At 40.0% G+C, this 25,460-nt stretch overlaps 1 protein-coding gene across 1 annotated transcript; it reads right to left on the reverse strand.

Moving 5' to 3' along the window:
* Positions 1–7,314: 7,314 nt before the first annotated feature.
* Positions 7,315–8,080, reverse strand: LOC148148969 (syncytin-1-like). The gene has a single exon (XM_087991724.1). It carries the CDS (start codon positions 7,903–7,905, stop codon positions 7,315–7,317), a length of 591 nt encoding a protein of 196 aa, XP_087847850.1. The 5' UTR covers positions 7,906–8,080.
* Positions 8,081–25,460: the final 17,380 nt, after the last annotated feature.

The following is a 25,460-nucleotide window of genomic DNA, read 5'->3' on the forward strand; positions in this document are numbered from 1 at the left end:
TTAGATGAACACGATTGGTGTTGGTTCTCTGGCAGCCCACTGAATGCTAGTGACCTGGCGCATTTCTTCCTTGGCCTGCTGTGGAGTTGTCAAACATTGAGGTGCTATTCAGGTTGTGCTCACACGCTCTCTTCGCCTATAGTTCCTAATGAGGTATCAGTATGTGGGCTGGTACAGGATGCAGGAGACAGTCTTGCTGATGTTTCCCCTGAGGCCTTGGTACTTTCATCTTCAGAGATCATGAATTTTTTGAGGGGGGGGAGATGGGCATTTCTCTGCACCGGTCATGGAGATGCTGCTGTACCTGCAAGAGACAGGCCTATGCATCTTAAATGTACCAACAGCAAAAGTTAATATACCAGATTGTGTGTTGCTTTGTTTGTTGTATGTCAAGATTATAAAATAAAGGCATTTCTAGTGTCATTAAAAATCAAAACCGTAACAATACTTTTCCTCAGATGTTCGTAAGTTTATTGTTTGCAACAGTATCACTACATTCTTCACTTGCCTGCCATTGGAAAATGGGACTCTATCCATAAGGTTTCAATGCTACATTTTATTGGTCTTTCAATTCAGAATACCCAAAAGTAAGAGTGATTTGTCAACTAAAAGTACAATAAGTAAAAAATAGTCTCCCCCCGATTATTAATTGCTTGTAGTTTTATATTGACATTCAGGGGTCTTCATTCCCTGTTTTCAATATAGTTGCAAACTTGTTCACCTTTGTGTGAAGCTGAAATTGTTCTTCAACTTAGCATCAATTACTCCATAAATATAAACATATTTTCCCACAAATATGAAAAGTATGCTAAAATAAACCTTACTTTTGCTCAAAGAACTGGCCAAATTCAGAAATACACAGCTCCATCTTTCTCATTTTTTAACATACCACAGGCTAGATTTGAGTTGCAGTCTCTTGATAGAAACCACTTCTCACTAACATTGACCTTAATCACTTCTTCTGACAAAAGGCATTTCCTACTGTAGATTGACTGTTTCCTATAAATACTGGGCTATTTCCAAGTGACCTGGGCACAATTTTTGGTATTGGACATTCTCCAATTCAAATAGATATTTTTCATGCACACATAAGTCAAACGATACATAAATGTACTTCACTGTACAAATTAAGAAAAGAGGTAATAGCAAATCATTGAATAACAGAGGGAGAATAGCAACTGCTTTCTCAGAAAGTACATGTGTTTTCTCCTGATTCAGGTGGCAAAGCTAGATTTATATTGAGTGTATATCTCGTTAAAGTTGGTCTTTAGGCATTAGGTTGGGGATATTGTGTTCACAATGACATACTGTTGCTAATGAAAACTTTCTGTAGTTGCAAATACTTGCAAATTATTTGCAACTACAGACTTGCAAATTATTTGCTAAATACTTCCAATTAGAAACTTTATTTCTTGCAAAATAGAAACTTTAAATAACACAGCAGCTGTGTCTGCAAATTGGCTGTGTTATCATTTTTATTTACAAACTGAGTTGAAAAGTTGCAATGAAATACATTCTGTTTTTTCCCTCTGAACAAGCATTGTCCACACATTAACTGACTTGACACGGTAGAATAAAGTCGAGAAGTGTGGCACTGGAAAAGCACAGCAGGTCAGGCAGCATCTGAGGAGCAGGAGAGTTAATGTTTTGGGGATAAGCTCTTCATCAGGAATGTGGGGGGTGGGGACAAGGGGCAGAGAGATAAATAGGAGGGGGGTGGAGCTGGGGGGAAGATAATAGCTGGGGAAGGCAATAGGTAGATGCAGGTGGAGGGTGATAGTGACCGGTCAGAGGGAAGGGTGGAGCGGATAGGTGGGAAGGAAGATGTACAGGTAGGACAGTTCAAGAGGGTGGTGTTGAGTTGGAGGATTGGATTGGATTGGATTGGATTGGATCTGCGATGGGGCGCGGGCAGGGAAGATTAGGAAACTGGTGAAGTCCTTCAACCACACAACATCAATGTGTTGATCTGTACCTTCAAGACCATCAATAGTACCCTTACTGGTATAAAATTCACTAAGAAGGAGGAAAACAACAACAAATTACCATTCCTTGATGTCACAATGGGGAACTTCAAATCAGCATCTGCAGGAAAACAACACATACAGACCAAATATTGAACAACAGAAGCAATCATCCCAACATCCACAAACTAAGCTACATTAGAACGTTATTTCAATGAGCCACCACACACTGCAGCACAGAGGAACTATACAGAGCAGAACAAAATGACATGTATAGTGGATTAAAAAAGAATGGTATCCAATGAACACAGTCCGCCAATTTCAGGGCAACAAACCCAAACAGACAAAACACATCCAGACACCCTAACCACTCTCCCCTACAAAGATATTTTGGAAATGACTGCCAGACTATTCAGACCCCTTGGCATCATGGTAGCCCACAAACCCATCAACATACTAAAACAGCACCTAATGAAGTTGAAAGACCCTATACAGACAACAAGCAAAACTAATGTCATTTACAAAATACCTTGCAAGAACTGTAATAAACACTACATTGGACAAACAGGAAGAAAACTAGCCACCAGGATACATGAATATCAACTAGCCACAAAAAGACATGATCCACTGTCACTAGTATCCTCACATATACTATTTCAACTGGGACAACACATTCATCCTAGGACAAGCCAAGCAGAGACATGCATAAGAATTACTGAAAGCATAGCATTCCAACCAGAACTCTATCAACAAACACATTGACTTGGATCCCATTTACCCCCATGAGAAAAAGAACAGGAAATGACATCACCATAGGAAATGATGTCACCACAGGAAATGACATCACCCACACTAGGGCTACACCACTAGGGTTTCATTTGGAGCTCACTGAACAGGTTACCTAGTATCATGATGAAACAGCTGAAAATGGACCTTCCAGCTCAGTGAGCAAACCTACATCCTGGATAACTCCCCAGGACCTGATTAGGTGTACCCTAGAACTCTGTGGGAAGCTAGGAAAGTGTTTGCTGGGCCCCATGCTGAGATATTTGTATCTTCAACAGTCACAAGTGAGGTGCTGTAAGTTTGGAGGTTATCTAACATGGTGCACTACTTAAGAAAGGTAGTAAGGAAAAGCCAGGGTACTATAGACTGCTGAGCCTGATATCAGTGGTGGGCAAGTTGTTGGAGGGAATCCCAAAGGACAGGATTCACATGTATTTGGAAAGGCAGGAACTGATTATGTATAGTCAGTTTGGCTTTGTGTGTGGGAAACCATGTCTCATGAACTTGACTGAGTTTTTGAAGAAGTAACAAAGAGGATTGATGAGGGCAGAGTGGTGGACATGATCTTATGGACTTCAGTAAGGCATTTGGCAAGGCTGCTCATGGGAGATTGGTTAGCAAGGTTGGATCTCATGGAATGCAGGGAGAACTAGCCATTTGGATACAGAACTGGCTCAAAGGTGGAAGACAGAGGGTGTTGGTGTAGGGTTGCTTTTCATACTGGAGGCCTGTGACCAGTGGCTTACCACAAGGATCGGTGCTGGGTCCATTTCTTTTCATCATTTATATAAGTGATTTAGATGTGAACATAGGAGGTATAGTTAGTAAGTTTGCAGATGACACCAAAATTGGAGATGTAGTGGAAATCAAAGAAGGTTACCCTCAGAGTACAACAGGATCTTGATCAGATGGGCCAATAGTGTACAGGACATTGGTTAGGCCACTTTTGGAATATTGCATGCAATTCTGGCTTCCTTCCTATCAGAAGGATGTTGTGAAACTTGAAAGGGTTCAGAAAAGATTTACAAAGGTCTTGCCAGGGTTGGAGGATTTGAGCTATAAAGAGAGGCTGAATAGGCTGGAATGTCAGAGGCTGAGGGATGAATTTACAGAGGTTTATAAAATCATGAGGGGCATGCATAAGATAAATAGACAAGGTCTTTTCGCGGGGTGGGGGAGTCCAGAACTAGAAGGCATAGGGTTAGGATGAGTGGGGTAAGATGTAAAAGGGACATAAGGCGCAACCTTTTCATGCAGAGGGTGATGCATGTATGGAACGAGCTACCAGAGGATTTAAAAGGCATCTGGATGAGTATATGAATAGAAAGGGTTTGGAAGGACATGGGCCAAGTGCTGGCAAATGGGACTAGATTAGTTTAGGATATCTGGTCAGCATGGACGAAGGATGCGTTTCCGTTCTGTACATCTCTCTGACTCTATGACTGTATGAAGAATACAATCAGCTCTGCAAGTCTTGACAACTTAGCTTGAAACTGGGAATTGTAGTCTACATTAGGAAAGAACTTTCTTTCAAACCAAGGAAGAATCTTGATGAGGACTGACTTCCACATCAGCTCATGAGCTTTCTGGTGAAGAGCTTCGTGAAAGGTGCAGTGCTGTAGTCAATAATTTTAGTGTTGAAGTGTTAAATTTATTGTATTATTTCATTAAATATATGATTTAAAGATTTACTTAGACTGTACTACATTTGTGTTAGGCTAACTACTATTTTTGTTTTGATTTTTACTAATATTTTTGGTGGTTTATCCCTAATCCTGTTTGTCCCATCGACCCTATTATTTATATTGCACATTTTTCTATAACAAGGTGTCGCATGGGAACACGAATACTGGGTTATAGGAGAATTACCTGTAGAACAACAAAAAGTGAAGGTTTCAGTTTACAGTTAATCAGGACTTGAATATTATGGAAAAGTTATGTAAATTTTTATTTGTTCTAAACTAATTCATTTGTCTGAAAATTAGAATAATATTTAATTATGGCTTGCAAATTTCTTTGTAATAATTCACATAGATAAGATTATTTCTTTAATTATATTTAATAGAGTTCCAATTGTGATAAAATCAAATTCAAATTTTGAGTGATCAAGAGACAGAATGGGAATAGTGAAAGTTACATTTTATTTTACCAGTGTGGTAAGAGTTGATAACTCATCAACAGTAAAATCATAGAGTGCATAATCATGAACTTCCTAACAAGTGGAATAAACCAAAGGTTCCACTTTGTTTTCAATTTCTTGGTCTATCTTTTGCACATTTGGTTTCTGTGTAAATAACATTTCTTGCTACTTACTACATCTATTGCTACTATTCTTGGTGCACTAAATGCAAGGCAATCATCAGTTTACAATGATCAATAAAAACCATTATATGGCTCATTTATGCTAGTTGGAAACAACATGCAAATATATGCATACTCCTTGCTAGGACTTACTCCAATCATACGATGGAGCATGTGGGAATATTTTGGTTTCCAAAGTATGAATAAAATTTAATCTCTTTTGTTTCAGTGAGGTTTATCGCATGTATCAGATCCTTTAAAAATGATATCTGTGTTGTATGAATCAGGTGTTATATCCTCATCTAGATATAATCAGCTACTACTTTGAAAACCTAACAAGACTTGAATTAAGCACATATAAACCTTCCATCTTCAAAGCTTTATGAATTGCCCTGAGTAAAGATTAACATGTTGACCCAGAGCAGGCAGCCATGACTGAATGTCTATTTATATCTCCATACAGAGTTCCTAATTTAAAAAAAAACTTAGACAAGGATTTATATAACAGTCCATACACACAACTTCCCAGAATACAGCACGGTGGCTCAGTGGTTAGCACTGCTGCCTCACAGTGCCAGGGACTCAGGTTCAATTCCTGCCTTGGGTGACTGTCTGTGTGGTTTGCACATTCTCCCCGTGTCTGTGTGGGTTTCCTCTGGGTGCTCCAGTTTCCTCCCACAGTCCAAAGATATGCAGGTTAGGTAAATTGGCCATGCTAAATTCCCCATAGTGTTAGGTGCATTAGTCAGGGGTGAATGTTGGGGAATGGGTCTGGGTGGGTTGCTGTTTGGAGGGTTGGTGTGGACTTGTTGGGCCGAAGGGCCTGTTTACACACTGTAGGGAATCTAATCTAATCATCAACCATGCCTAATATTTTACTGTTAGATTGCATATTTACTTTTACGTAAATACAAAACAACTTGTATGACCAGTACACCTAAAGTAATTTATGTGCAAACAAAACTTTTTCCTTAACTAAAATATCGTAATTTAAAAGAATAATTTATTTCTTGAACAATGCTGCAACGGGTGAAATGTTGCTGAACAAACCAAGAATGCCAAATTTCAAATGAGCAGAACAGTTTATATTACAGGAGAAAAGGGAGCTGATTGTTTAGCAAATCTTATTGGGAGAGGTACTTCCCAAGAGAAAACAATAAGGAACTAAGACTCTCCGTGCACCTAGATTATTCAAATAAATGTGTAGAGCTTGAACATTTTCCTTTTATTTTCCAAACGAGGACCTGTATCTTCACATATAAGACACATTATCAGCTCGATTGATTATCTTAAACTGGTTGAAAGTGCAACATTTTGTGCACCCAGCTTTTGTCCAAATTGCTGTGCAATTGCAGAAATCACATCAACAGTAGACATTTTGTGTTTTGCAAGCGTGGGCCAGTTGTGTATGGTTTGTACTCTGCCTATTATGTATAACTGAATGAATATTCTGGTTGATTCAAGTTCCCAATCACTGGGACGTATGCCTATGTACATGACATTGTTCCAACATTGAAATTTGTCCATGTAATTGCTCAAATGATGAATGCTACCCTAAGTCCAAAAAGACATTCTGCCGAACACGCAAGGTAGTATGAGAAACAGAACTCACTCACAAATCAGCCTGAGACAAAGCCTTGGAAACAAGAACAATATATTACAGCCTTGCAAGTACCAGACGCTTCTGCAATCAAGCAGAAATGCGCGCGAAAACAGAGCATGTAAGCATTCTTATTCAGTTTGTAAGTTGCGGAATCACGCCTCCCTTTTCCCATCATAAGCCAATTACCTCACTTGTTTTTTTCTCTCTAGTTATTTTCTTATCTGGCCATCCTGCTGTCCTTGTATGTCTGCATTCTTTGTTCCTTGTTTGTTACAGCTTGTTCTTTTATCCAGTTTCTCTTATCATACTATAAGCTTTATTGTGAAATGCCCCTGCTGCTTCTTTTTGTGGTCAGCTACAACCCTTCATAGTTATTTCCTAGCTTAAAACTATTTTCTTTAAAAGACTCTCTATATTCATTAAAGTCTTAGCCTTAAGTGTGCTACATGCTACAAGAATTCCGCGACCGTTTGTATAATGTTCCCCTTCCCCTCCCTCCACAACACCCCCTCCCCCACCTGCAGAAACTACTTTTCTAATCTCCCACAATTCCCCCTTTTTCTTTTTCTCTAACTGTTGTTTCTACACTTATTAAGTCTCCTTTAATTCATTTTCTTATGTTCTGCCCTCTTACGCCTTTTGGCAATGAGGTTCACAATCTTACATTTTACATTTGTGTTGTTCGTCCCTTTGACGCATTCTTTGAATTTCCCTTTGTTGCATATCACCTGCTGATCGTAAAAGCATCTGATGATTTATTTGGGTTCCTTCCCCAATGGATGTCATCAGTCGGCTCATTACCCATTTTAGGACATTGAACCCTACCACCAGACCCACTAATATCAATAATCCATAGATAGCTAGATTGACTAACCACCTTCCCCAACCAGTCAATCCCCAATTCCCCCATTCCCATCCTTTTTCGTTCTGGTACCGATTACTGGCCTCCCTTATCTTGGCGATTTTGTCTCGCACATGTTTGGAGATATCCGTAATGTTAGAGGAGACCTCAGGTATGTACGTACAACATTCCTCTCCAATTAGTGCACAGGTACCACCCTTCTCTGCCAGAATATAATCGAGAGCCATCCTGTTGTGAAGAGTCGTTAGCCTAGTGGCAATCATTTCGGTCGTTATGGCTGCTACTTGGGATTGGGTTTCTGCCAACACATCAGCAGTATTGTTGGCCAACTCTTCCAGGGAAGCCGCCAACTTTTGTATTTCTACTTCTGCTCGAGCAGTCCCATACATAGGTATCAAAGTCCAGAGGAGGCGATCTCCTTCGGTTACTTTCCGGGTTACTTGCCTTCCTCCCTGTTTATTCCGAGGTATTTTTGGGGCTCTCTTTAACAGCCTCAAGTGGGGAATTATATAGGCGAGGTAGCAGCAGCCACTCCAGCCTTTCTGGTTCTGGGGTAGTGTCTGAACTGGATGGTCCCAGCACCCATTCCCATGACATCCACCACTCCAAACGTACTTCTCGCCAGGGATAAATGGGTAGACCTTTAAGCCACACACCCAATATGTCCCATTCAATACTAGGAGAATGGTTGTGGGAGTAGCTTGACTGGTGTGGACACAGGATGATTTTCCTAATCGGAAGGGTGCGGTATCAATCTGATCACAGAAACAAGTGGTATTTACTGCTCCTTTCGGTGGGGAAACTCTAAGGCCATCGATAGCACCCAGAGGTTTCGGGCCTGGTCAAGGGAACCATTCTGCAAAGTTATAATTGCCCCTGTCAGATCTCCATTTTGTATTGTTTGAGCCCGAGTCAAATTGTTGTACATCGTACACTTCTCTTTTGGTAAGTGGTATTACTGTGAGAGGAATTCCGGATTCCCCATGGTGTGGGATCTGAGCACATACCCAACAGTCGGTATGCCCCTTTAGTTTAGCATAATTCTGACATAAAGCGGTAAAATGATTTTTCCCACTCATAACAATATAAAGCTGATCACTCATTTCAGCTCACAACCCTATCTGTCTATTCCCTAACCCTTTATATGCCAGGGAGGAGTGAGTCCATGCAACACTTACAATTGTTTTGGGATACAGTTTTTTTTAACCAACACTTAATAGTCTCTTATCTCAGTCCATTCTTTTTGCTCAGCTTGACTTTCAAAGGGTTGTCTGTAGGATGTACTTGCTATTCTGCCAGAGGGGAAGGAGCTTCCACCAGGCCCTTAACACGAGTGTGATGACTCCACCCTCTTTCAGCAGTTCGGATGGCTGTTTCAGTAGTCAGGAGGGTTAGGAATGGTCCCTCCCAGCTTGGGTGCAGTTTGGTATCTTTCCAGGTCTTTATCAGGACCCAATCACCCGGTCGTATCCGATGTACTGCGAACTCAAGTGGAGGTGTCTGGGTCAACAGACCCTTCTTCCTAAGGACAGACAAAGAAGAGCCGAGCACCAGAATATTGTTCTTTAAAAACTTATCATTGAACTCTACAGTTGGTAATTGTCCTGTCACTTCCTCATCATTTCCTCTAATTAGAGTTGGCTCAAAAATAGACACCAAGAATTCTTCGCCTTTTACTCCGGAAACCCTGAGATTCTTGTTAGTCAATTTAACACCGGTAGGTCTAAAATTTAGGGATGATCCTGCCTGCTCCCCTTCAGGTCCCACCTTTAAATTTATCAAGGGTTCCCGGTGAGTCTCAGGAGGAAGGAACCCCTGACTCCCCTAATCTTCATCTAAAGTCATTAGGGAAACGGCTTCCCGTTCTCGTGCTAATTCCGGGCATTCCCGTTTAAAATGCTCCACTTTCCCGCAATGGTAACACCCTGCCTGTTACCTCCTTTCCCGGGTGTCTAACCTTTGTCTTTCGTGTCCTCCCCTATCCTTCCTGTTATCCCCTGATCCCAGTCTCCTTTTTGTTAGTTCTTCTACTGCCGCCACCATCATTTTGGCTTTCTGTTTCTGCTTCTCGTCTTCCCTTTTCACATACACTTTCTGTGCCTCACATAACAGTTCTTCCATCTATCTTTCACTCCATTCATCTAATTTCTGTAATTTATTTTGTATGTCCGGCCATGATTTAGTTACAAACTGGACCTTTAAGAGTCCCTGTGCTATCGGATTATCGGGATCCATTCCCGAATACTTCCTTGTGGCCTCCTTGAGCCTTTTAAGAACTGCAGAAGGGTTTTCATCCTTCTCTTGCCGTACTTCAAAGGCCTTAACAAAGTTTTATGATCTAGGTGCCGCCTCTTTAATTCCTAATATTACCATTTCTCGTAGATCCTGCATTGACTCCCTATCTTCTCTGTCGTTATTTTCCCAATGAGGGTCAACATTTGAGAATTTCTGTTCTGCTGGGGCCCCTCCTTCCCCAACTGGGTGCTTCTTTTCCCATACCTATAAAGCAGCTCTCCTAATCATACCTCGTTCTTCCCCTGAAAATAACGTTCCTAAAATTGCCATCAGTTCTCCCCAGGTATATAAATTAGGCCCTAGGAATTGATCTAATTGTTCGGCTAGTCCAACCAGGTCCTCTATTAAACTTTTCATTTCCTTTTTAAAGAACCTAACTTCACTGCTAGTTAAGGGAGCGTTTACATATCCGATTGTACCTTCCCCAATCGGAACATCTCTTAAGGGACATAATTTTATATTTTCCATTATCTCTGCCCCTCCTTTACGTGTGGTGGCTCGAGTGTTTCTGAGCCACCCTAGGTTCTGCATCTTTTAGTTCAGAGTCCGTTCCCCTTTCTGTGTCTGGACTCGGTTCTACTTCGGGAGCTGTAGGCTCGTTCCGGGGAGTAGTATATGGGGGTGGATCCCATTGTGGCTTCCCTTGTTCATTCTTTTTCTGTTCTTTCCCTGATTCCTCCGTATTCATGGGACATAATTTTACTCCCGTGCTCCCTATCCAACATGCCGCATAATTGGACTCTTTTTGACTGTACGGTTCTTTTCGATTGACATATATATTAAAATCTTGACACAGCCAATCCTCATCGGACCCCCATATTTGGGTCAAAAAAAATACCAGACGCCTTAATACTTTCTCGAGTCCAAACGAAACAACAATAGTTTATCATTGTAGCCTTATCTTTCTCCCACGTCCGGGAGTTGTGTTCCCAATTACCCAACATTTTCCCCAAAGGACTGTCGGGTGGAATATATTCCCCTTTAACGTTATTAACAGATTGGTCGTTACACAGGCAACTCCCCATGCCTCCCATTGTTGCTAATTTAATTAATCTTAACGAGGTCCGGTGTCACCTTCTTCCATACCCCCTTCAGGGTCCTGACTAGACACCTTACTCGTCCGATTAATCTGACCAATTATGTGTTTTTTTTTGAGACTTCAACTGTTCTCCATAATTCACTTTTATGTAAGGATAAGAGATTAGTTAGAAACTGATGGTAAGGCAGTCATGACCTGTAAAAAGAACAGGAGTTAACATTTTATTTCATAATCTGTAAAATCTTTAACTTTAAAAGAAATCATGTTAAAATTTCCATAGTAGAAATCAGATTCAAAACAGTCCCAGATCTCAAGCTCCAGGGAACAAAGCACAAACATTCAATCACCAACAAACAAATGTGCATTCAAACCGAATCACAAAGGGTTAAACTTTCTATTAGTTGTACACCTCTTTTTCTCTCTCTCTCTCTCTCTCTCTCTCTCTCTCTCTCTCTCTCTCTCTCACACACACACACACACACACACACACACACACACACACACACACACACACCGTATCTCACAGACACTTTGAGCTTCCCGCAACAACTCCTCTAGCTTTTGAATATTTTTCTGGCCGTAAGTTAGTTATGAAGTGCACCCTCAGTAGCCCTTCAGCTACTAGCCCTTCTGACATGGGCTGTTTTCTATTGACATATGCTTTATTTTATATATCGCCAATTCCCCGTACTTTTGTACGTCCCGACCACCAAGGCAATACTTCAAGGTCTCTTTTCTTACCTTGGTCTGTGCACAGAGTTATCTGGTCTTTTCGGTGCGCCCCGTCCCGCGGCAATTCCTGCAGCAAATACTGCTGCCCCCAGTCGCCCGGATATATCCTTTAAGACCTTTGCTTACCCAGGTATTGTGCACAAGAGTTGCCCAACCGAACCCGCCGCGTCTGCCCGCCTTGATTCCAGGGTCTCCCAGTCCGGATCATACTCGTCCAAACCGCGAACGACAAGCAAGGGAGTCGGAGATCACTGAAATTTGTGAGGTGCACCTCCCCCGTCATCCCAAGAGTGTCGAGCGGTCGGAGTTTTAGATCCCAGACGAGCCCCAATTGTGAGAAACAGAACTCACTCACAAATCAGCCTGAGACAAAGCCTTGGAAACAAGAACAATTTATTACAGCCTTGCAAGTACCGGACGATTCTGCAATCAAGCAGAAATGCGCACGAAAACAGAGCATGTAAGCATTCTGACTCAGTTTGTAAGTTGCGGAATCACGCCTCCCTTTTCCCATCCTATCATAAGCTGATTACCTCACTTGTTTTTTCTCTCTAGTTATTTTCTTATCTGGCCATCCTGCTGTCCTTGTATGTCTGCATTCTTTGTTCCTTGTTTGTTACAGCTTGTTCTTTTATCCAGTTTCTCTTATCATACTATAAGCTTTATTGCGAAATGCCCCTGCTGCTGCTTTTTGTGGTCAGCTACAACCCTTCATAGTTATTTCCTAGCTTAAAACTATTTTCTTTAAAAGACCCTCTATATTCATTAAAGTCTTAGCCTTAAGTATGCTACAAGATTCCGCGACCGTTTGTATCATGTTCCCCTTCCCCTCCCTCCACAACACCCCCTCCCCCACCTGCAGAAACTACTTTTCTAATCTCCCACAGTAGAAGTCAGCAGAGTCCTTATAGGGCTTTCAGTTTAACTGCATTCAGTTCAACTGCACTATTTTAATTTGCTGCATTGTGAGTGATCTAGGACAATGTTCTTTACCATGCATAGAAGGAAGAGCCAGCTGAGCCTGCAAGTTCAACTATGTTCCACAGACTGTCAAGTGCAACATTGGACCTTAAAATGAATATTCAACAAAAAAAGCAAAAACACAATTTATTTTCTAAATCATGTTCCCTTATTCAAAACTAATATGTCTGTTATCTCCTTTTGCAACATCAATGTATCAATGACTAAACCAAATTGTGAAACTCTGCCTTTCTTTTTGACTGTGGATGCTGAAACGATCTCTTCAGCTGTACTATTCTCGTCTACCATTCCTACCTGTTTGCCATGAACTTTACTGTGTATAACTTTTGATTTTCCTGTTCAATACCATCAACTTTTGTTTTCATATCTATCACATGCACTTGCAAGGATTTATAGATTCCTGAATTTGCTGTCAATCTATCATGACCTCAACCTGAGGCAGGGCTGAAATCTGGAGCTTTACCAGAGCCTGGAAGAATTTTGTTTCCTCTCTTCCTGTAAATTGTCTGGATTTGACCAACTTCCTCACAGGCATAGCACTTTGACTTGATTTGAGAGCATTTAAATGTTTAGTGATAAAAGGGGAAAAGTAGCATCTAAATTTCTGACTGAGTCTGTGAACTGGCTTCTGTGCGTCGATATCTGTGAATTCATTGCAGGCAGTGGTTATTTTACAAGTTTTAGTCTAGGTTTAGTTTTTGCCTCCCAACAAAGCTGGCAACAGAAAGGTAACAGAGTGCAATGTAGTAAAATGCTGATATCTTGCATATGCCACAATGAGCATGGCTTCGAACTTTTCAGTTAAAACATTTATCTCCATGTTTTTAAACAAAAGTGCAATTAAATTGTGAAGCTTTTATAATACTTTTTTTTTTCTTCAGTTGAATAGAAATTTTTTTTGCCTGGATATGTATTTTTTACCACAAAATTACAAAATAGATAGGACGAGTAAGGTCTGATTCACTCCAGACCCACAATGTGGTTTATGCTTATTTTCTCTCTGCCTAGCAAGTCACTCATTCCCAAGGAATCAAGGGATGACAATAAGTGCAGGCGTTGCTGGTGATACCCACCTCCTTAGAGCAATAAAAACACATGGAAGAAGCTTTTTTGTGGTTGCAGACCAGTTGGATGTTGACAAAGTATAAACCTTTCCTGTTGGTAGATTTGAGTGGGCATTAACTGGGTACGCCTTTGGCCACATGTGTGCAATTGAAGATGCCATGCACCTGGGGAATCCAGTGGTACTGGCAGTATTATTATGCTTCACTTCGGTTGTGTGGAGGAAATCAAGCCCCAGATAATTCCAAAGGTTCACAGCCACTGAGTATAAATAATTCTTCTCATCTCCTGAGCTAAGTGGCATTTCCCTTATTTTGAAATTGTGTTTCCTGGTTCTAGACTCCCCAACCAGGGAAAGATCATGCCTGCACCCACCCTGTCTATCCCTTTAAGTATGTTTCAATGAGATCAGCTGTCATTGTTTGAAACTCTAGAGGATACAAGCCCAATTTTTCCAATCTATCTATAGGACAGACCTGCCATCCTGGGAACATGTCTGGTGAACCTTCATGGCAGTGTCTTTATGGTAATAATAATTTTCCTGCGATAAGATGACCAAAACTGCACAGAGTATTCCAGGTGTTGTCTAACCAAGTTCCTATGTAATTGAAGCAAGAACTCATTGCTGCTGTACTCAAATCATATTGCAATAGAGGCTACCATTCCATTATACATCTACAGTCCCAACATACATCGATAGTTTCCAACCCCTCACCATTTAAGACATACCCTGCACATCTGTTTCTTCTACCAAAGGGGATAACCTTATATTTTTATGCATTTATTCCTTTTGTTTGCAAGGCCGCATCTGTTAATGTATTATTTAGCCATGGCAAAGATGGCATTAGTGACCTGTGAGATTCAGTGCTTCTTTTTCCCATTTGCAAGATGCCACAAACATGCAGAGCTGATCTCTGGACAAAGCCAAAACAAAAGCTTTAAAGACCGTCGTGACCTTGATGTTTACTGTGAGAGCATGATAGCAAGTTCTGTTGGGTGTCAAGTTTTCAGCAAGTAGGGCACAAATGTTTGGTTCCATCGAGCTGGTGAGATACCGATTCCTGCAACTCGTTCATCACAATCTCCAGGTGTTTTTGACTTCACCGTTAGATTCTGTTGAGGCTATAATTTCGTGACCTTTCTACCACCCATTCCTCCTCATATCCTTCAGCTGCTTGAGATTTCACTCTTCCTGCACCTGATGTTATACCTCATTGTTCCAGACTAAAAATCTGACAGTCATTCCACCAGCCTTCCTTCATAGCAATTGGTCACCCAATTGTCCTGGGTGACCTTGTCCTAGCTATGATTGATTGGTGGAGCAGACTCGATGGACTGAATGGCCTAATTTCAGCTCCTATGTCTTATGATCTTATGATGTCAGGGGGTGCTGAGCTATTTGATGCCAAGCACTGAATATCCACTCTTCCTGCCATCTGTGCAGTATAAAGGGGCACCTCTTAAATCATAGGTGGCCCCTTTCCATCCCACAACATCTTATGGATTTAGGGTGAAGCCATGAGTACTTTTTAACCCACCTTTCTTCTGCTAATGTCTCTGAAACTGTGGGTAACCTGTGCATCTCTTCAAAAGCTTAAACGCCCAACCTTGACAAGATTCAACAAGCTCTTAAACCATTTTAATTAACCTCTTTTGGGAGGAGAGCAGGATTCAAGTTCCAGCTGTCATGAACATTGTCTGTGCCAGGGGCATCACTCTGTAATTGACATACACCCAGTGTGTCATTTTCAAGGTCTAGCAATAAGGATCTTATCTTTTGGATGGCCCCAGACATTCTGGCCATAATTCCTGCTGACTCTTCAGTGCCACTGAGCTACTGTCATTCACTTGAAGAAAGTGAGGACTGCAGATGCTGGAGATCAGAATCAAAAAGTGTGGCACCGGAAAAGCCCAGCCGGTTGGGCAGCATTTGAGGAGCAGGAGCCACCAGCACTATTCCCCACCCCCCCCTCCCCAAACCCCTGCACAGACATTCTGAATAGAGAACTTATGCTCAAAATGGCATCTATTCTAGTTCTCGAATGTTGCCTGACTGGCTGATATTTTCCAGCACCACACTTTTTGTCTTTCTGTTGAGATAAAGTAAAGCCTTGCCCGCCTGTTCAGTTGGATCTTATTCTGCTTAATATTTATCCTTCACCAGAAAACAATTAATTGATTGTTACTGTGAGGGCTGTTGTGGTACAATGGTGGTGTCCCTAACCCTAGGGCAAAAGGAGCCCAGATTCAAGTCCCACCTGCTCTGGAGATGTGTAATAATATTTCTGAACTGGTGGATTATTTACATTTGATTTAGTTGCCATTTTTGCTCTTTTTTCAAAATAATGGCAATACTATTAAAGTAACTTATAGCTATGAATGCTTGTGATTTTAAAACCATCATATAACAATACACAATTCTTCCTTTTCAAGGTTTTAAAATCCACATTTGTATTCATCTTAATTTAATTGTCCAACAAACAGGTAAATCACAAGATTCTTCTCTGCTGGACTATTCCCTTTGCTGCTGTGACCAAAATGATGATGATACAAAAAGAGGTGGTTGAGTTTGGAGAGGGTGCGGGGTTTTTGATAGAATTTTCCTCTTTTGTATGCACGTTGCAGGAACATTAATCTGCAAATTATGCACCCAGTCTGTGTTTTCCATTAATTAAAATTAGTGCATGGAAATTCTCAATTTCTCAACATGAACTCCCAAATCACTCCAAGAATGTAAAAATTGTGAATTTTCACTGGCCTGATAAGAGCAGAATGATTTTTGTTAACACTATTTTGGCTATGTAATTTAATGTTCTATTTGTTTTGATCATTGCTGCTACATTAAGAGAAGTTCCTTTTCGACTGGGACAACACATCCATCGTAGAACAAGCCAAACAAAGACACTCACGAGAATTCCTAGAAACATGGCATTCCAACTGGAACTCTGTCAACAAACACAACGAGTTGGACCCCTTCTACCACCCCCTGAGAAAAGGAACAGGAAGTGACTTCACCACAGAAAATAACATCACCACAGGAAATGACATCACCAACCCAAAGAAACCCAAACATATAAATAGAAAGCAGGAATTTTCAGCATTGCTTTGCGTGAAGCCCATTGAAGAAGTTACCTAGTAAGGTAACAAAACCACAGGAAATGAATGTTTCAGCTCAGCAAGCAAACCTACATCCAAAACATCACAGTTAAATATTTTAAGCACCACATTTCTTTCAACTTCATCATTGCTGGTAATAATTACCCTTTCATTCCTTCTTTTAATGGGCTGAAACATCATCTGCTACCTTTCGATATATATGTACATTTATCTAACTCAACTTTTAGCTTTCATGCTGTCTTTATAAATTCATCCAACATCCCAATCAGTGTTACCCTATGAACTGAAGTTGTTAATTTTAACAAGAGATAGAAAACGCCTTTTGGGCATTCATAACAGTACTTATCATAGTTCCAAATAAGAGGTTTGTAAATTTTGTTTTGTGACTGTGTCTTTAATTTGGAATCAAATAAACAGAATACATACGACTTGTTCAGAAGTTTACCTGTGTGATGTGGCTGTTAAAGATTAAAAGGAGCCTTATTTGTTTTTAGAATAGTATAAGGTATTCACATGGAAACAATGGCAGCACCATCTGTGTTTACAATTGTTACACTGCTTGTCTTCAAAGTTCCATAACATATTGAAAATATTGGATGGAAAACAGTAAGGTTTTAATCTGTCCATTTATTTACAAGATGAAAGAGAAATGGCTCTCAAGAATTTCTCTCCGGATACAATGCCCATGTGATTTGTTTTGCCATAAAATGGGGTTTGAGAGGTTGGGTTTTTATGATACCTCTGAAAATCCACAAACACAAGTAGTCTATCAGAATGTAGGAGATAGAGAAAAGCTAGAAGCTGAAAGTCTCTGTGGTACTCAGCACTGGAATATGAGTGGGAGTTAGAGTTGAGATTGTAAAGATCAAATTTGGAAGGATTTAAAATGAAGTTGGAAGATTTGCCTAACTTGTGCTAAGGGCAGAATCTCCACCAAAAACAGTCATGCTATGAAAAAGACAGTTCTAGGATTTAAAGTTACAAGGCTGGGAAAAGGAAAGAAAATGGAAATAAAGCTTTTATAGCACTAAATTGCTCTGAATTTTTTCCAAGAGAATTGGAAGTCTACATTAGGAACAGTGTAGTGTATAATTGTGAAGTGGAGTTTGCAATTATGTTAAAAAGAAAAAGAGTAAGCTTTTTCTGGTAGTTTAAAGTATAAGTTGCTGACACAAATAGTGTTTAGTCAATTTTGCTCTTAGTTTGCTTGTTACAAGAAAGGTTTAAAGAGATGAAATGTTGTCATGTCATCTTTCAACTATTTGGGAATTTCAAACTTTTTGTTTTCAAGTAATTCGTTCTGTGAGGAGTGTAACATCTTGATCTGTGAATAATGTGCTGCTTCTTACAGTCTAGCCAATTTCTTAATCATTTGGAAACTTTATTTTAAATTGCTGCTGATTTAATTAAAGGTGCAAGCATTCTCTGTGCTACTTTGCCAAAAGCAGTTTGGAGATATTGGTACAACGCAATATGAAGCTCCACACTGTCCACTTGTGACATCGCTTCCTCAAAAAAAGTCAAGATGATTTGTTCAGCAGGATCTTTTCTCATTTTCATTCCATAAGTATGAATTCACAGATGCAACAGATTATTAACAGTGCTTTTGGATGGAGAAGTGTTTAAGTCACAATGACATAATCACATGTTTATTTCACTTAATTTATCTTAATATTATTTGTATAAAGGCAAATCATTACTGATTCCCAAGTTCGCTCCTTCCATTCCTTATTGAATAATGATGCTGTTCTCCCATTATGTGCACATCTGGTCACAAGCATCTTTAGTTGCCCTGACCCATTATATATTTATATATAAAGAGTTACACAATATTTTTAATGTGCCCTAAAGGATCTCATAAGATTTATTTCAAACATCTGTAAGGACCATATAGATTGGCCCCCAGGATATTTTTGGTAACAGATGGGCCTGTTTTGCTCTGTAGAGGATCCCTGGTATTTGCTGAACAGCATGTTGCTTTTTTGTACAACTAGGTGATTCATTTTTATTTATGTTTCCAGCAAACATTATTATTTAATTTTGATTCATTTCAAGTCATTATTGTTTTTAGTATGGAATAATAGTGTAGATTCATTACATAATTGGAATATAAAATGCTATTTAAACTAACAATAGTATTGGGTAATAAAGTAATTTCTGTGGTGTAATTTAAATTAAGATGTTGCAATTGACCATGGTTATAACCCTCACCATCTGACAATTTAATATTGACAGCTGGGGAAATCCTACATGGCTAAATGCAACTCACTTGAACCAATACAAATTATCATCATGTTTACACTACCAAAACCCTATTAAGATACATATAAATGATTGAATAAGTTACATTGAAGTCATATGACAATATTAATATCATGACTTTCTATTCTTTTATTGCCCCATGAATTGTAATAGTAGTAACTTAGGAGATACTTTAGCTGAAAGAATTAATATGTAAGGTTACAAAGGCAGTTTAATTATACAACAGTAACTCAGTGTTAGTTGCAATGTTCGCATAACATGGCAATCTTATGATCAATGTCCAAAACTGCTATCAAGTTCAAATAAGGTTAATATCTGATGAGACACATTTATATCTTTGAATAACCAGGCTCTGAATATATTGAAAGGTTAGTCATTTAACTTATTGCTCATAAAGTAAGAGATTTGAGGTTTGAAATTTTATTCAATCATATCCTTCCCAAGCTGGCGTTACAAGTTTAATATTTTTCCCTCACTTGAATAGCCAGCCTGATGAATCTTTACCTGCTGTGATAGTTTAGCCTTCTTCCAATGTTTGCTCTCACTTTGTAGCACTTCTATTTGTTTTGCTAGAAGCTGAATTCTTACATCAAGTGATGGAATTATTTACCTGAATTCCATTAAATTTTCTCTTTCTCAAAATAAATTCTCTCCTTGGCTTCCATAATCAAATTTTTGTTTTTTTTGGTCAAAATATCACATTTTACACATTTGATCTCCGAAGTAAAGCAATTACAATTTCCACAAACTATGTTATACACCTTTTTCGCACAAATGTCTTATTTGTTGCTACTAACTTGTATGGCAATGTGAAGTATTTAGAATGGACACAAATTAAATTACTTGTGAGAAGCAGGGTTTGCTCGTTAGTTGCATACTTTTTTTTCTGGTCTTAAATGATATTGGTAAGACAATTCCCGATTTATTTGCAAATTTATTTTCATGTCTGTAAATAATGATGCAGTATAGGACAAGGATTAGATCTCTTGGTCGAACAAAATATAGTCCTCCATAAAACTTTTGACGAGTCTCGATGTGCTGAGCTCCAGCAACTAATTAGAAACAGATGCTAACAGTGAAAGATCCTTTGTCCTCACAGTTTGTCTTTGAGTAGCCATAGATCTTAGTATTAACTCTTTCTACTTACAACAGTGCAGCAGAATTGTTGCAAGTATCATTTTTATGACAGTTTGAGACTGATTAATAAATTCATAAGTACTTTCCCTAAACTTTCTCATAACTAGTACCTTCTAGGGCCAAATCACAGGGATATCTTACTCCTTTCAGATTCGATTTACCAAAACACCCATCTCTAATTCTTCAAGTCCATACTTGCTGTGAATTTCCTCTCATCCTCAAAATTTATCTGGCATACCTATCCGTTTAATTCAGCTGAGGTGATACTCTTGTTTCAAAAGATCTTCCCTCTTTCCCTCATGAAGGCCTCATGATTGACCTCTTTCCATTCCCACCAATCATTTATCAGTTGCTAGTCTCTATCTAGAGTGCCTTTTAACGTGTGCTGATTTTTTCATTTTCCATCTGAACACCAATTACTAAGTACCTATACTATCACTTTAATTTTGCAGATTCACCACTTACAGCATTTTTCCCCTTCTCTCACACTCAAACATTGTTCTCCCATTCTTATTCCTCCCTGTCAATGCCTTTTATTTGTTCCTTTCATTCCAATTCATTTATTTCTTAAAATTTCCTCGTGTTTCCTTCAAGTTGTTTCATTTGCTCCCTTCATTGCATTAATTTACCTTTTTCATTTTCACTCCTTTTCCTTTGCCTTCTCTCTTTGTCATCCATTACCCACTCCACACATATTGAAGTCCACCTTTATTTGACTTCTATTTCCTTTGTTTGGATCATTCTTCCTTCTCAAGGTGTTTGTGGACTGAGGATAGAACATAGAACATTACAGTGCAGTACAGGCCCTTCGGCCCTCGATGTTGCATCAACCTGTCATACCAATCTGAAGCCCATCTAACCTACACTATTCCATGTACGCCCATATGCTTGTCCAATGACAACTTAAATGTACTTAAAGTTGGCGAATCTACTACCGTTGCAGGCAAAGCATTCCATACCCTTACTAGTCTCTGAGTAAAGAAATTACCTCTGACATCTGTCCTATATCTATCACCCCTCAATTTAAAGCTATGCCCCCTCGTACTCGCCATCACCATACTTGGAAAAAGGCTCTCCCTGTCCACCCTATCCAACCCTCTGATTATCTTATATGTCTCTATTAAGTCACCTCTCAACGTTCTTCTCTCCAACAAAAACAGCCTCAAGTCCCTCAGCCTTTCCTCGTAAGACATTCCCTCCATACCAGGCAACATCCTAGTAAATCTCCTCTGCACCCTTTCCAAAGCTTCCACATCCTTCTTATAATGCAGTGACCAGAACTGTACACAATACTCCAAGTGCAACCGCACCAGAGTTTTGTACAGCTGCAGCATAACCTCATGGTTCCGGAACTCGATCCCTCTATTAATAAAAGCTAAAACACCGTATGCCTTCTTAACAATCCTGTCAATCTGGGTGGCAACTTTCAAGGATCTGTGTACATGAACACCGAGATCGCTCTGCTCCTCTACATTATCAAGAATCTTACCATTAGCCCAGTACTTTGCATTCCGGTTACTCCGACCAATGTGAATCACCTCACACTTGTCTGCATTAAACTCCATTTGCCACCTCTCAGCTCAGCTCTGCAGCTTATCTATGTCTCTCCGTAACCTCCAACATCCTTCGTCACTATCCACAAATCCACCGACCTTAGTATCGTTTGCAAATTTACTAACACACCCTTCTACGCCCTCATCAAGGTCGTTTATAAAAATGACAAACAGCAGTGACCCTTGCGGTACACCACTCGTAACTGGACTCCAGGATGAACATTTCCCATCAACCACCACCTTCTGTCTTCTTTCAGCAAGCCAATTACTGATCCAAACTGCTTTATCTCCCACAATCCCATTCCTCCGCATTTTGTACAATAGCCTGCTGTGGGGAACCTTATCAAATGCCTTGCTGAAATCCATATACACCACATCAACCGGTTTATTCTCATCTACCCGTTTGGTCACCTTCTCAAAACCGTGCTGACTGTCCCTAATCAAATTATTCTTTTCTAGATGATTATAAGTCCTGTCTCTTATAACTTTTTCCAACACTTTACCAACAACTGAAGTAAGACTCACTGTTCTATAATTACCAGGGTTATCTCTACTCCCCTTCTGGAACAGGGAAACCACATTTGCTATCCTCCAGTCTTCTGGCACTATTCCTGTAGACAATGACGATTTAAAGATCAATGCCAAAGGCTCGGCAATCTCCTCCCTGGTTTCCCAGAGGATCCTAGGATAAATTCCATCTGGCCCAGGGGACTTACCTATTTTCACACTCTGCAGGATTTCTAATACCTCTTCCTTGTGAACCTCTATCCCACCTAGTCTAGTAGCCTGTATCTCAGTCTTCTCCTCGACAACATTGTCATTTTCTAGAGTGAATACTGTCGAAAAATATTCATTTAGTGCTTCCCCTATCTCCTCTGACTCCACACACAACTTCCCACTACTATCCTTGATTGGCCCTAATCTTACTCTCGTCGTTCTTTTATTCCTTAAATACCTATAGAAACTTATAGCAACTTAGGCCTAAGATTATCCATTTTGGTGTTAAATTGTGGCAGTGGGCATCTTGGCTGGCATTACATCTATTAATGTTGAGGGTGAATTAAATGATTATCACCTCATTGCTTGTGCAAGCATGATGTTGCATGAATGCTCAGCAAATGACATTGGGTGAGTCAGAATGTATTCCCCACCCCTGGTAGAACTTGTCAGGGTAATAATTTCTATATTTAAGGCTAACGAAACACCAGGTCACTTGCTGCAAACCAGTGGCTTGCACTTAGCCTGGGTGGTTACAGATCATCTGTCATAAGAAGCAGATGCTCACCCATCATTTTAATGACTTTTGGTTATAGGAACTCGTGGATAGAATATGGGACAAAAGGGACATTATGCTCCTGGGAGATGGCCTCAAGAGGCCATCTTATCAAACTGCCCAGCCTCGACCAAGTTGCATGGGTCAATGCCAATGCCACATCCGAGTTGCAAGAAAATGAATAATCTGCTGTTCTCCATTAGGATAAGTGACACCATCTTCTCTGTGCATAATCACATTCACAGGAGCATCACTCAATGAAACTCTGCCACTGCACAGGTATATCACACATAGTATAGCTTGTAAGCCTCAGCAGCATGTGCATGATACACACTCAAATCATTGCTCTCAAACTATTAACCCATCCTGGGTAATGCACCTCCTACTCATTGTATGGTTATGCATGTTCCCAAATTGCTCTTGCACCAGTGTCACCACATTCAATCCTTCTCTTTATCTCATTGCAGAAAAAGCTGACTTACAATCACATAGAGAGGGCCAAGACTGGAGGAGAGGAGCTGGATATAAATATTCTCACCCCTCTGAGGTACGACAAGACCAGGACCATTCCGATAGGGATGAGAAGACAGAAATGGACCAGAAACCCAAGAAGAATTACATCCTGCTCTAGTAGGATATGCAAAAATGCATATATATTATTCTGTGTCCGCCATTGTGCTTCTTCACCAACTGATTCTTGCTCTTCTTTTCTACAGACACTAATGGCACTCAGGAAATAACTGAGCAAAAGCGACACAGCTTGGGCCCCTCAAAGTTGGCACGAACTCGGAGGAGGAAGCCTGTCAATCTTCAGAGGGTGTACCAGCAAGGTATTCACCTGCACCCTCCACCAGTACAGAGATAGTCATCTTGATGGGTACCCGAGTTAGATTAGACTCAGAGACACAATCTGGTGAGCATCACATCACTGACCCGTGTGTTTTTCTTTCCCCCCTACAGCTTAAGATGGAGGGACACATTTTGACATTGAGTTTATAACTTAGGCAAATTCATATTTCTGGAGTGCATGCAGATATGGAAGTGTGGATGTGATAGTGGAGTGTGCCTGTGTCTGCTTTAAAACATATAAGTTTAAGTTGCAGATTAAGTTGGCTGTTTTCACTAGAGAAAAGAAGGTTTAGGGGTGACTTGATTGAGGTGTACAAGATGATTAGGGGGTTAGATAGGGTCGACAGTATGAACCTTTTCCCGCGTATTGAGTCGGGTATTACAAGGGGGCATAGCTTTAAATTAAGGGGGGGTAGATATAGGACTGATGTTAGGGGTAGGTTCTTCACTCAGCGAGTCGTTAGTTCATGGAATGCCCTGCCAGTAACAGTGGTGGACTCTCCCTCTTTATGGGCATTTAAGAGGGCATTGGATAGGTATATGGAGGATAGTGGGTTAGTGTAGTTTAGGTGGGCTTGGATCGGCGCAACATCGAGGGCCCTAGGGCCTGTACTGCGCTGTATTCTTCTATGTTCTATGTTCTATGTTCTATCTAGGTAAAGTAATTAATGTTGGAATTTTATTACATCTTATTACTCTCCCAGATAATAGAAAAGAGTTACAGTGAAATACAAATTGTTTAAAGGATCATGAGGTCATAGTGCTCTGTTTCTTTAAAGAGCTATTAAAACATTTGGTACCCTGCCTTTATTGCTCAGTCTTTTGAGTATAGGAGTTGGGAAGTCGTGTTGAAGTTCTGCAAGACATTAGTGAGGCCTCTTCTGGAGTATTGTGTCCAGTTCTGGTTGTCCAGTTATAGGTAAGGTATTATCAAGCTGAACAGGGTTCAGAAGAGATTTACCAGGATGTTGCCAGATATGAGAAGTTTGAGTTATAAAGAAAGGCTGGATAAGCTGAGACCTTTTTCACTGGCTTGTTGAGGAGGTTGAGAGGCGATCTAGTAGAAATTTATAAAATAATGAGAGGTATAGATAGAGTTAGTGGTAGTTGTCTTTTCCATAGAATGGGGGATTTCAAGAGTAGGGATCACCTTTTTTGGGTGAGAGGGAAGGAATTTAAAAAAGACATGAGAGGCATTTTTTTTACACAGAGGGTAGCTTGCACATGGAATGAACATCCTGAGGTTGTGGGTACAATTACATCTTTTAAAAGTTATTTGGATAGATAGATGAATAGGAAAGGTTTGGAGGGATATGGACCAGGAGCAGCAGGTTATGCTTGTTTAGGATCATATTTGGCATGGACTGGTTGGATGAAAGAATCTGTTTCCATGCTGTATGATTCTATGACTATTTGAGATTTTGTTTGGAGTTAGAATGTTAAATGTTTTCTTGTGAGAGATTGCTTCTTAGTTTTTAATTACAGTTGTATAAAAACCAATTGAAGAATGAAAAATGAACACAAATAAGATAATTTATTTCCAGTTGTTCCTAAAATCATGTAGTGTTGGTTTTATATTTAGTTTAAGGAAACAGTTTTAGTTAAATGGTTAATTTCAGAACTTTAAAGATTTTATTGTTATAT

The sequence above is a fragment of the Chiloscyllium plagiosum genome, unplaced genomic scaffold (assembly GCF_037043375.1).
Source record: "Chiloscyllium plagiosum isolate Xiang-an unplaced genomic scaffold, Cpla_swu_hap1 HiC_scaffold_10, whole genome shotgun sequence".
In the NCBI taxonomy this organism is placed as follows: Eukaryota; Metazoa; Chordata; class Chondrichthyes; order Orectolobiformes; family Hemiscylliidae; genus Chiloscyllium; species Chiloscyllium plagiosum.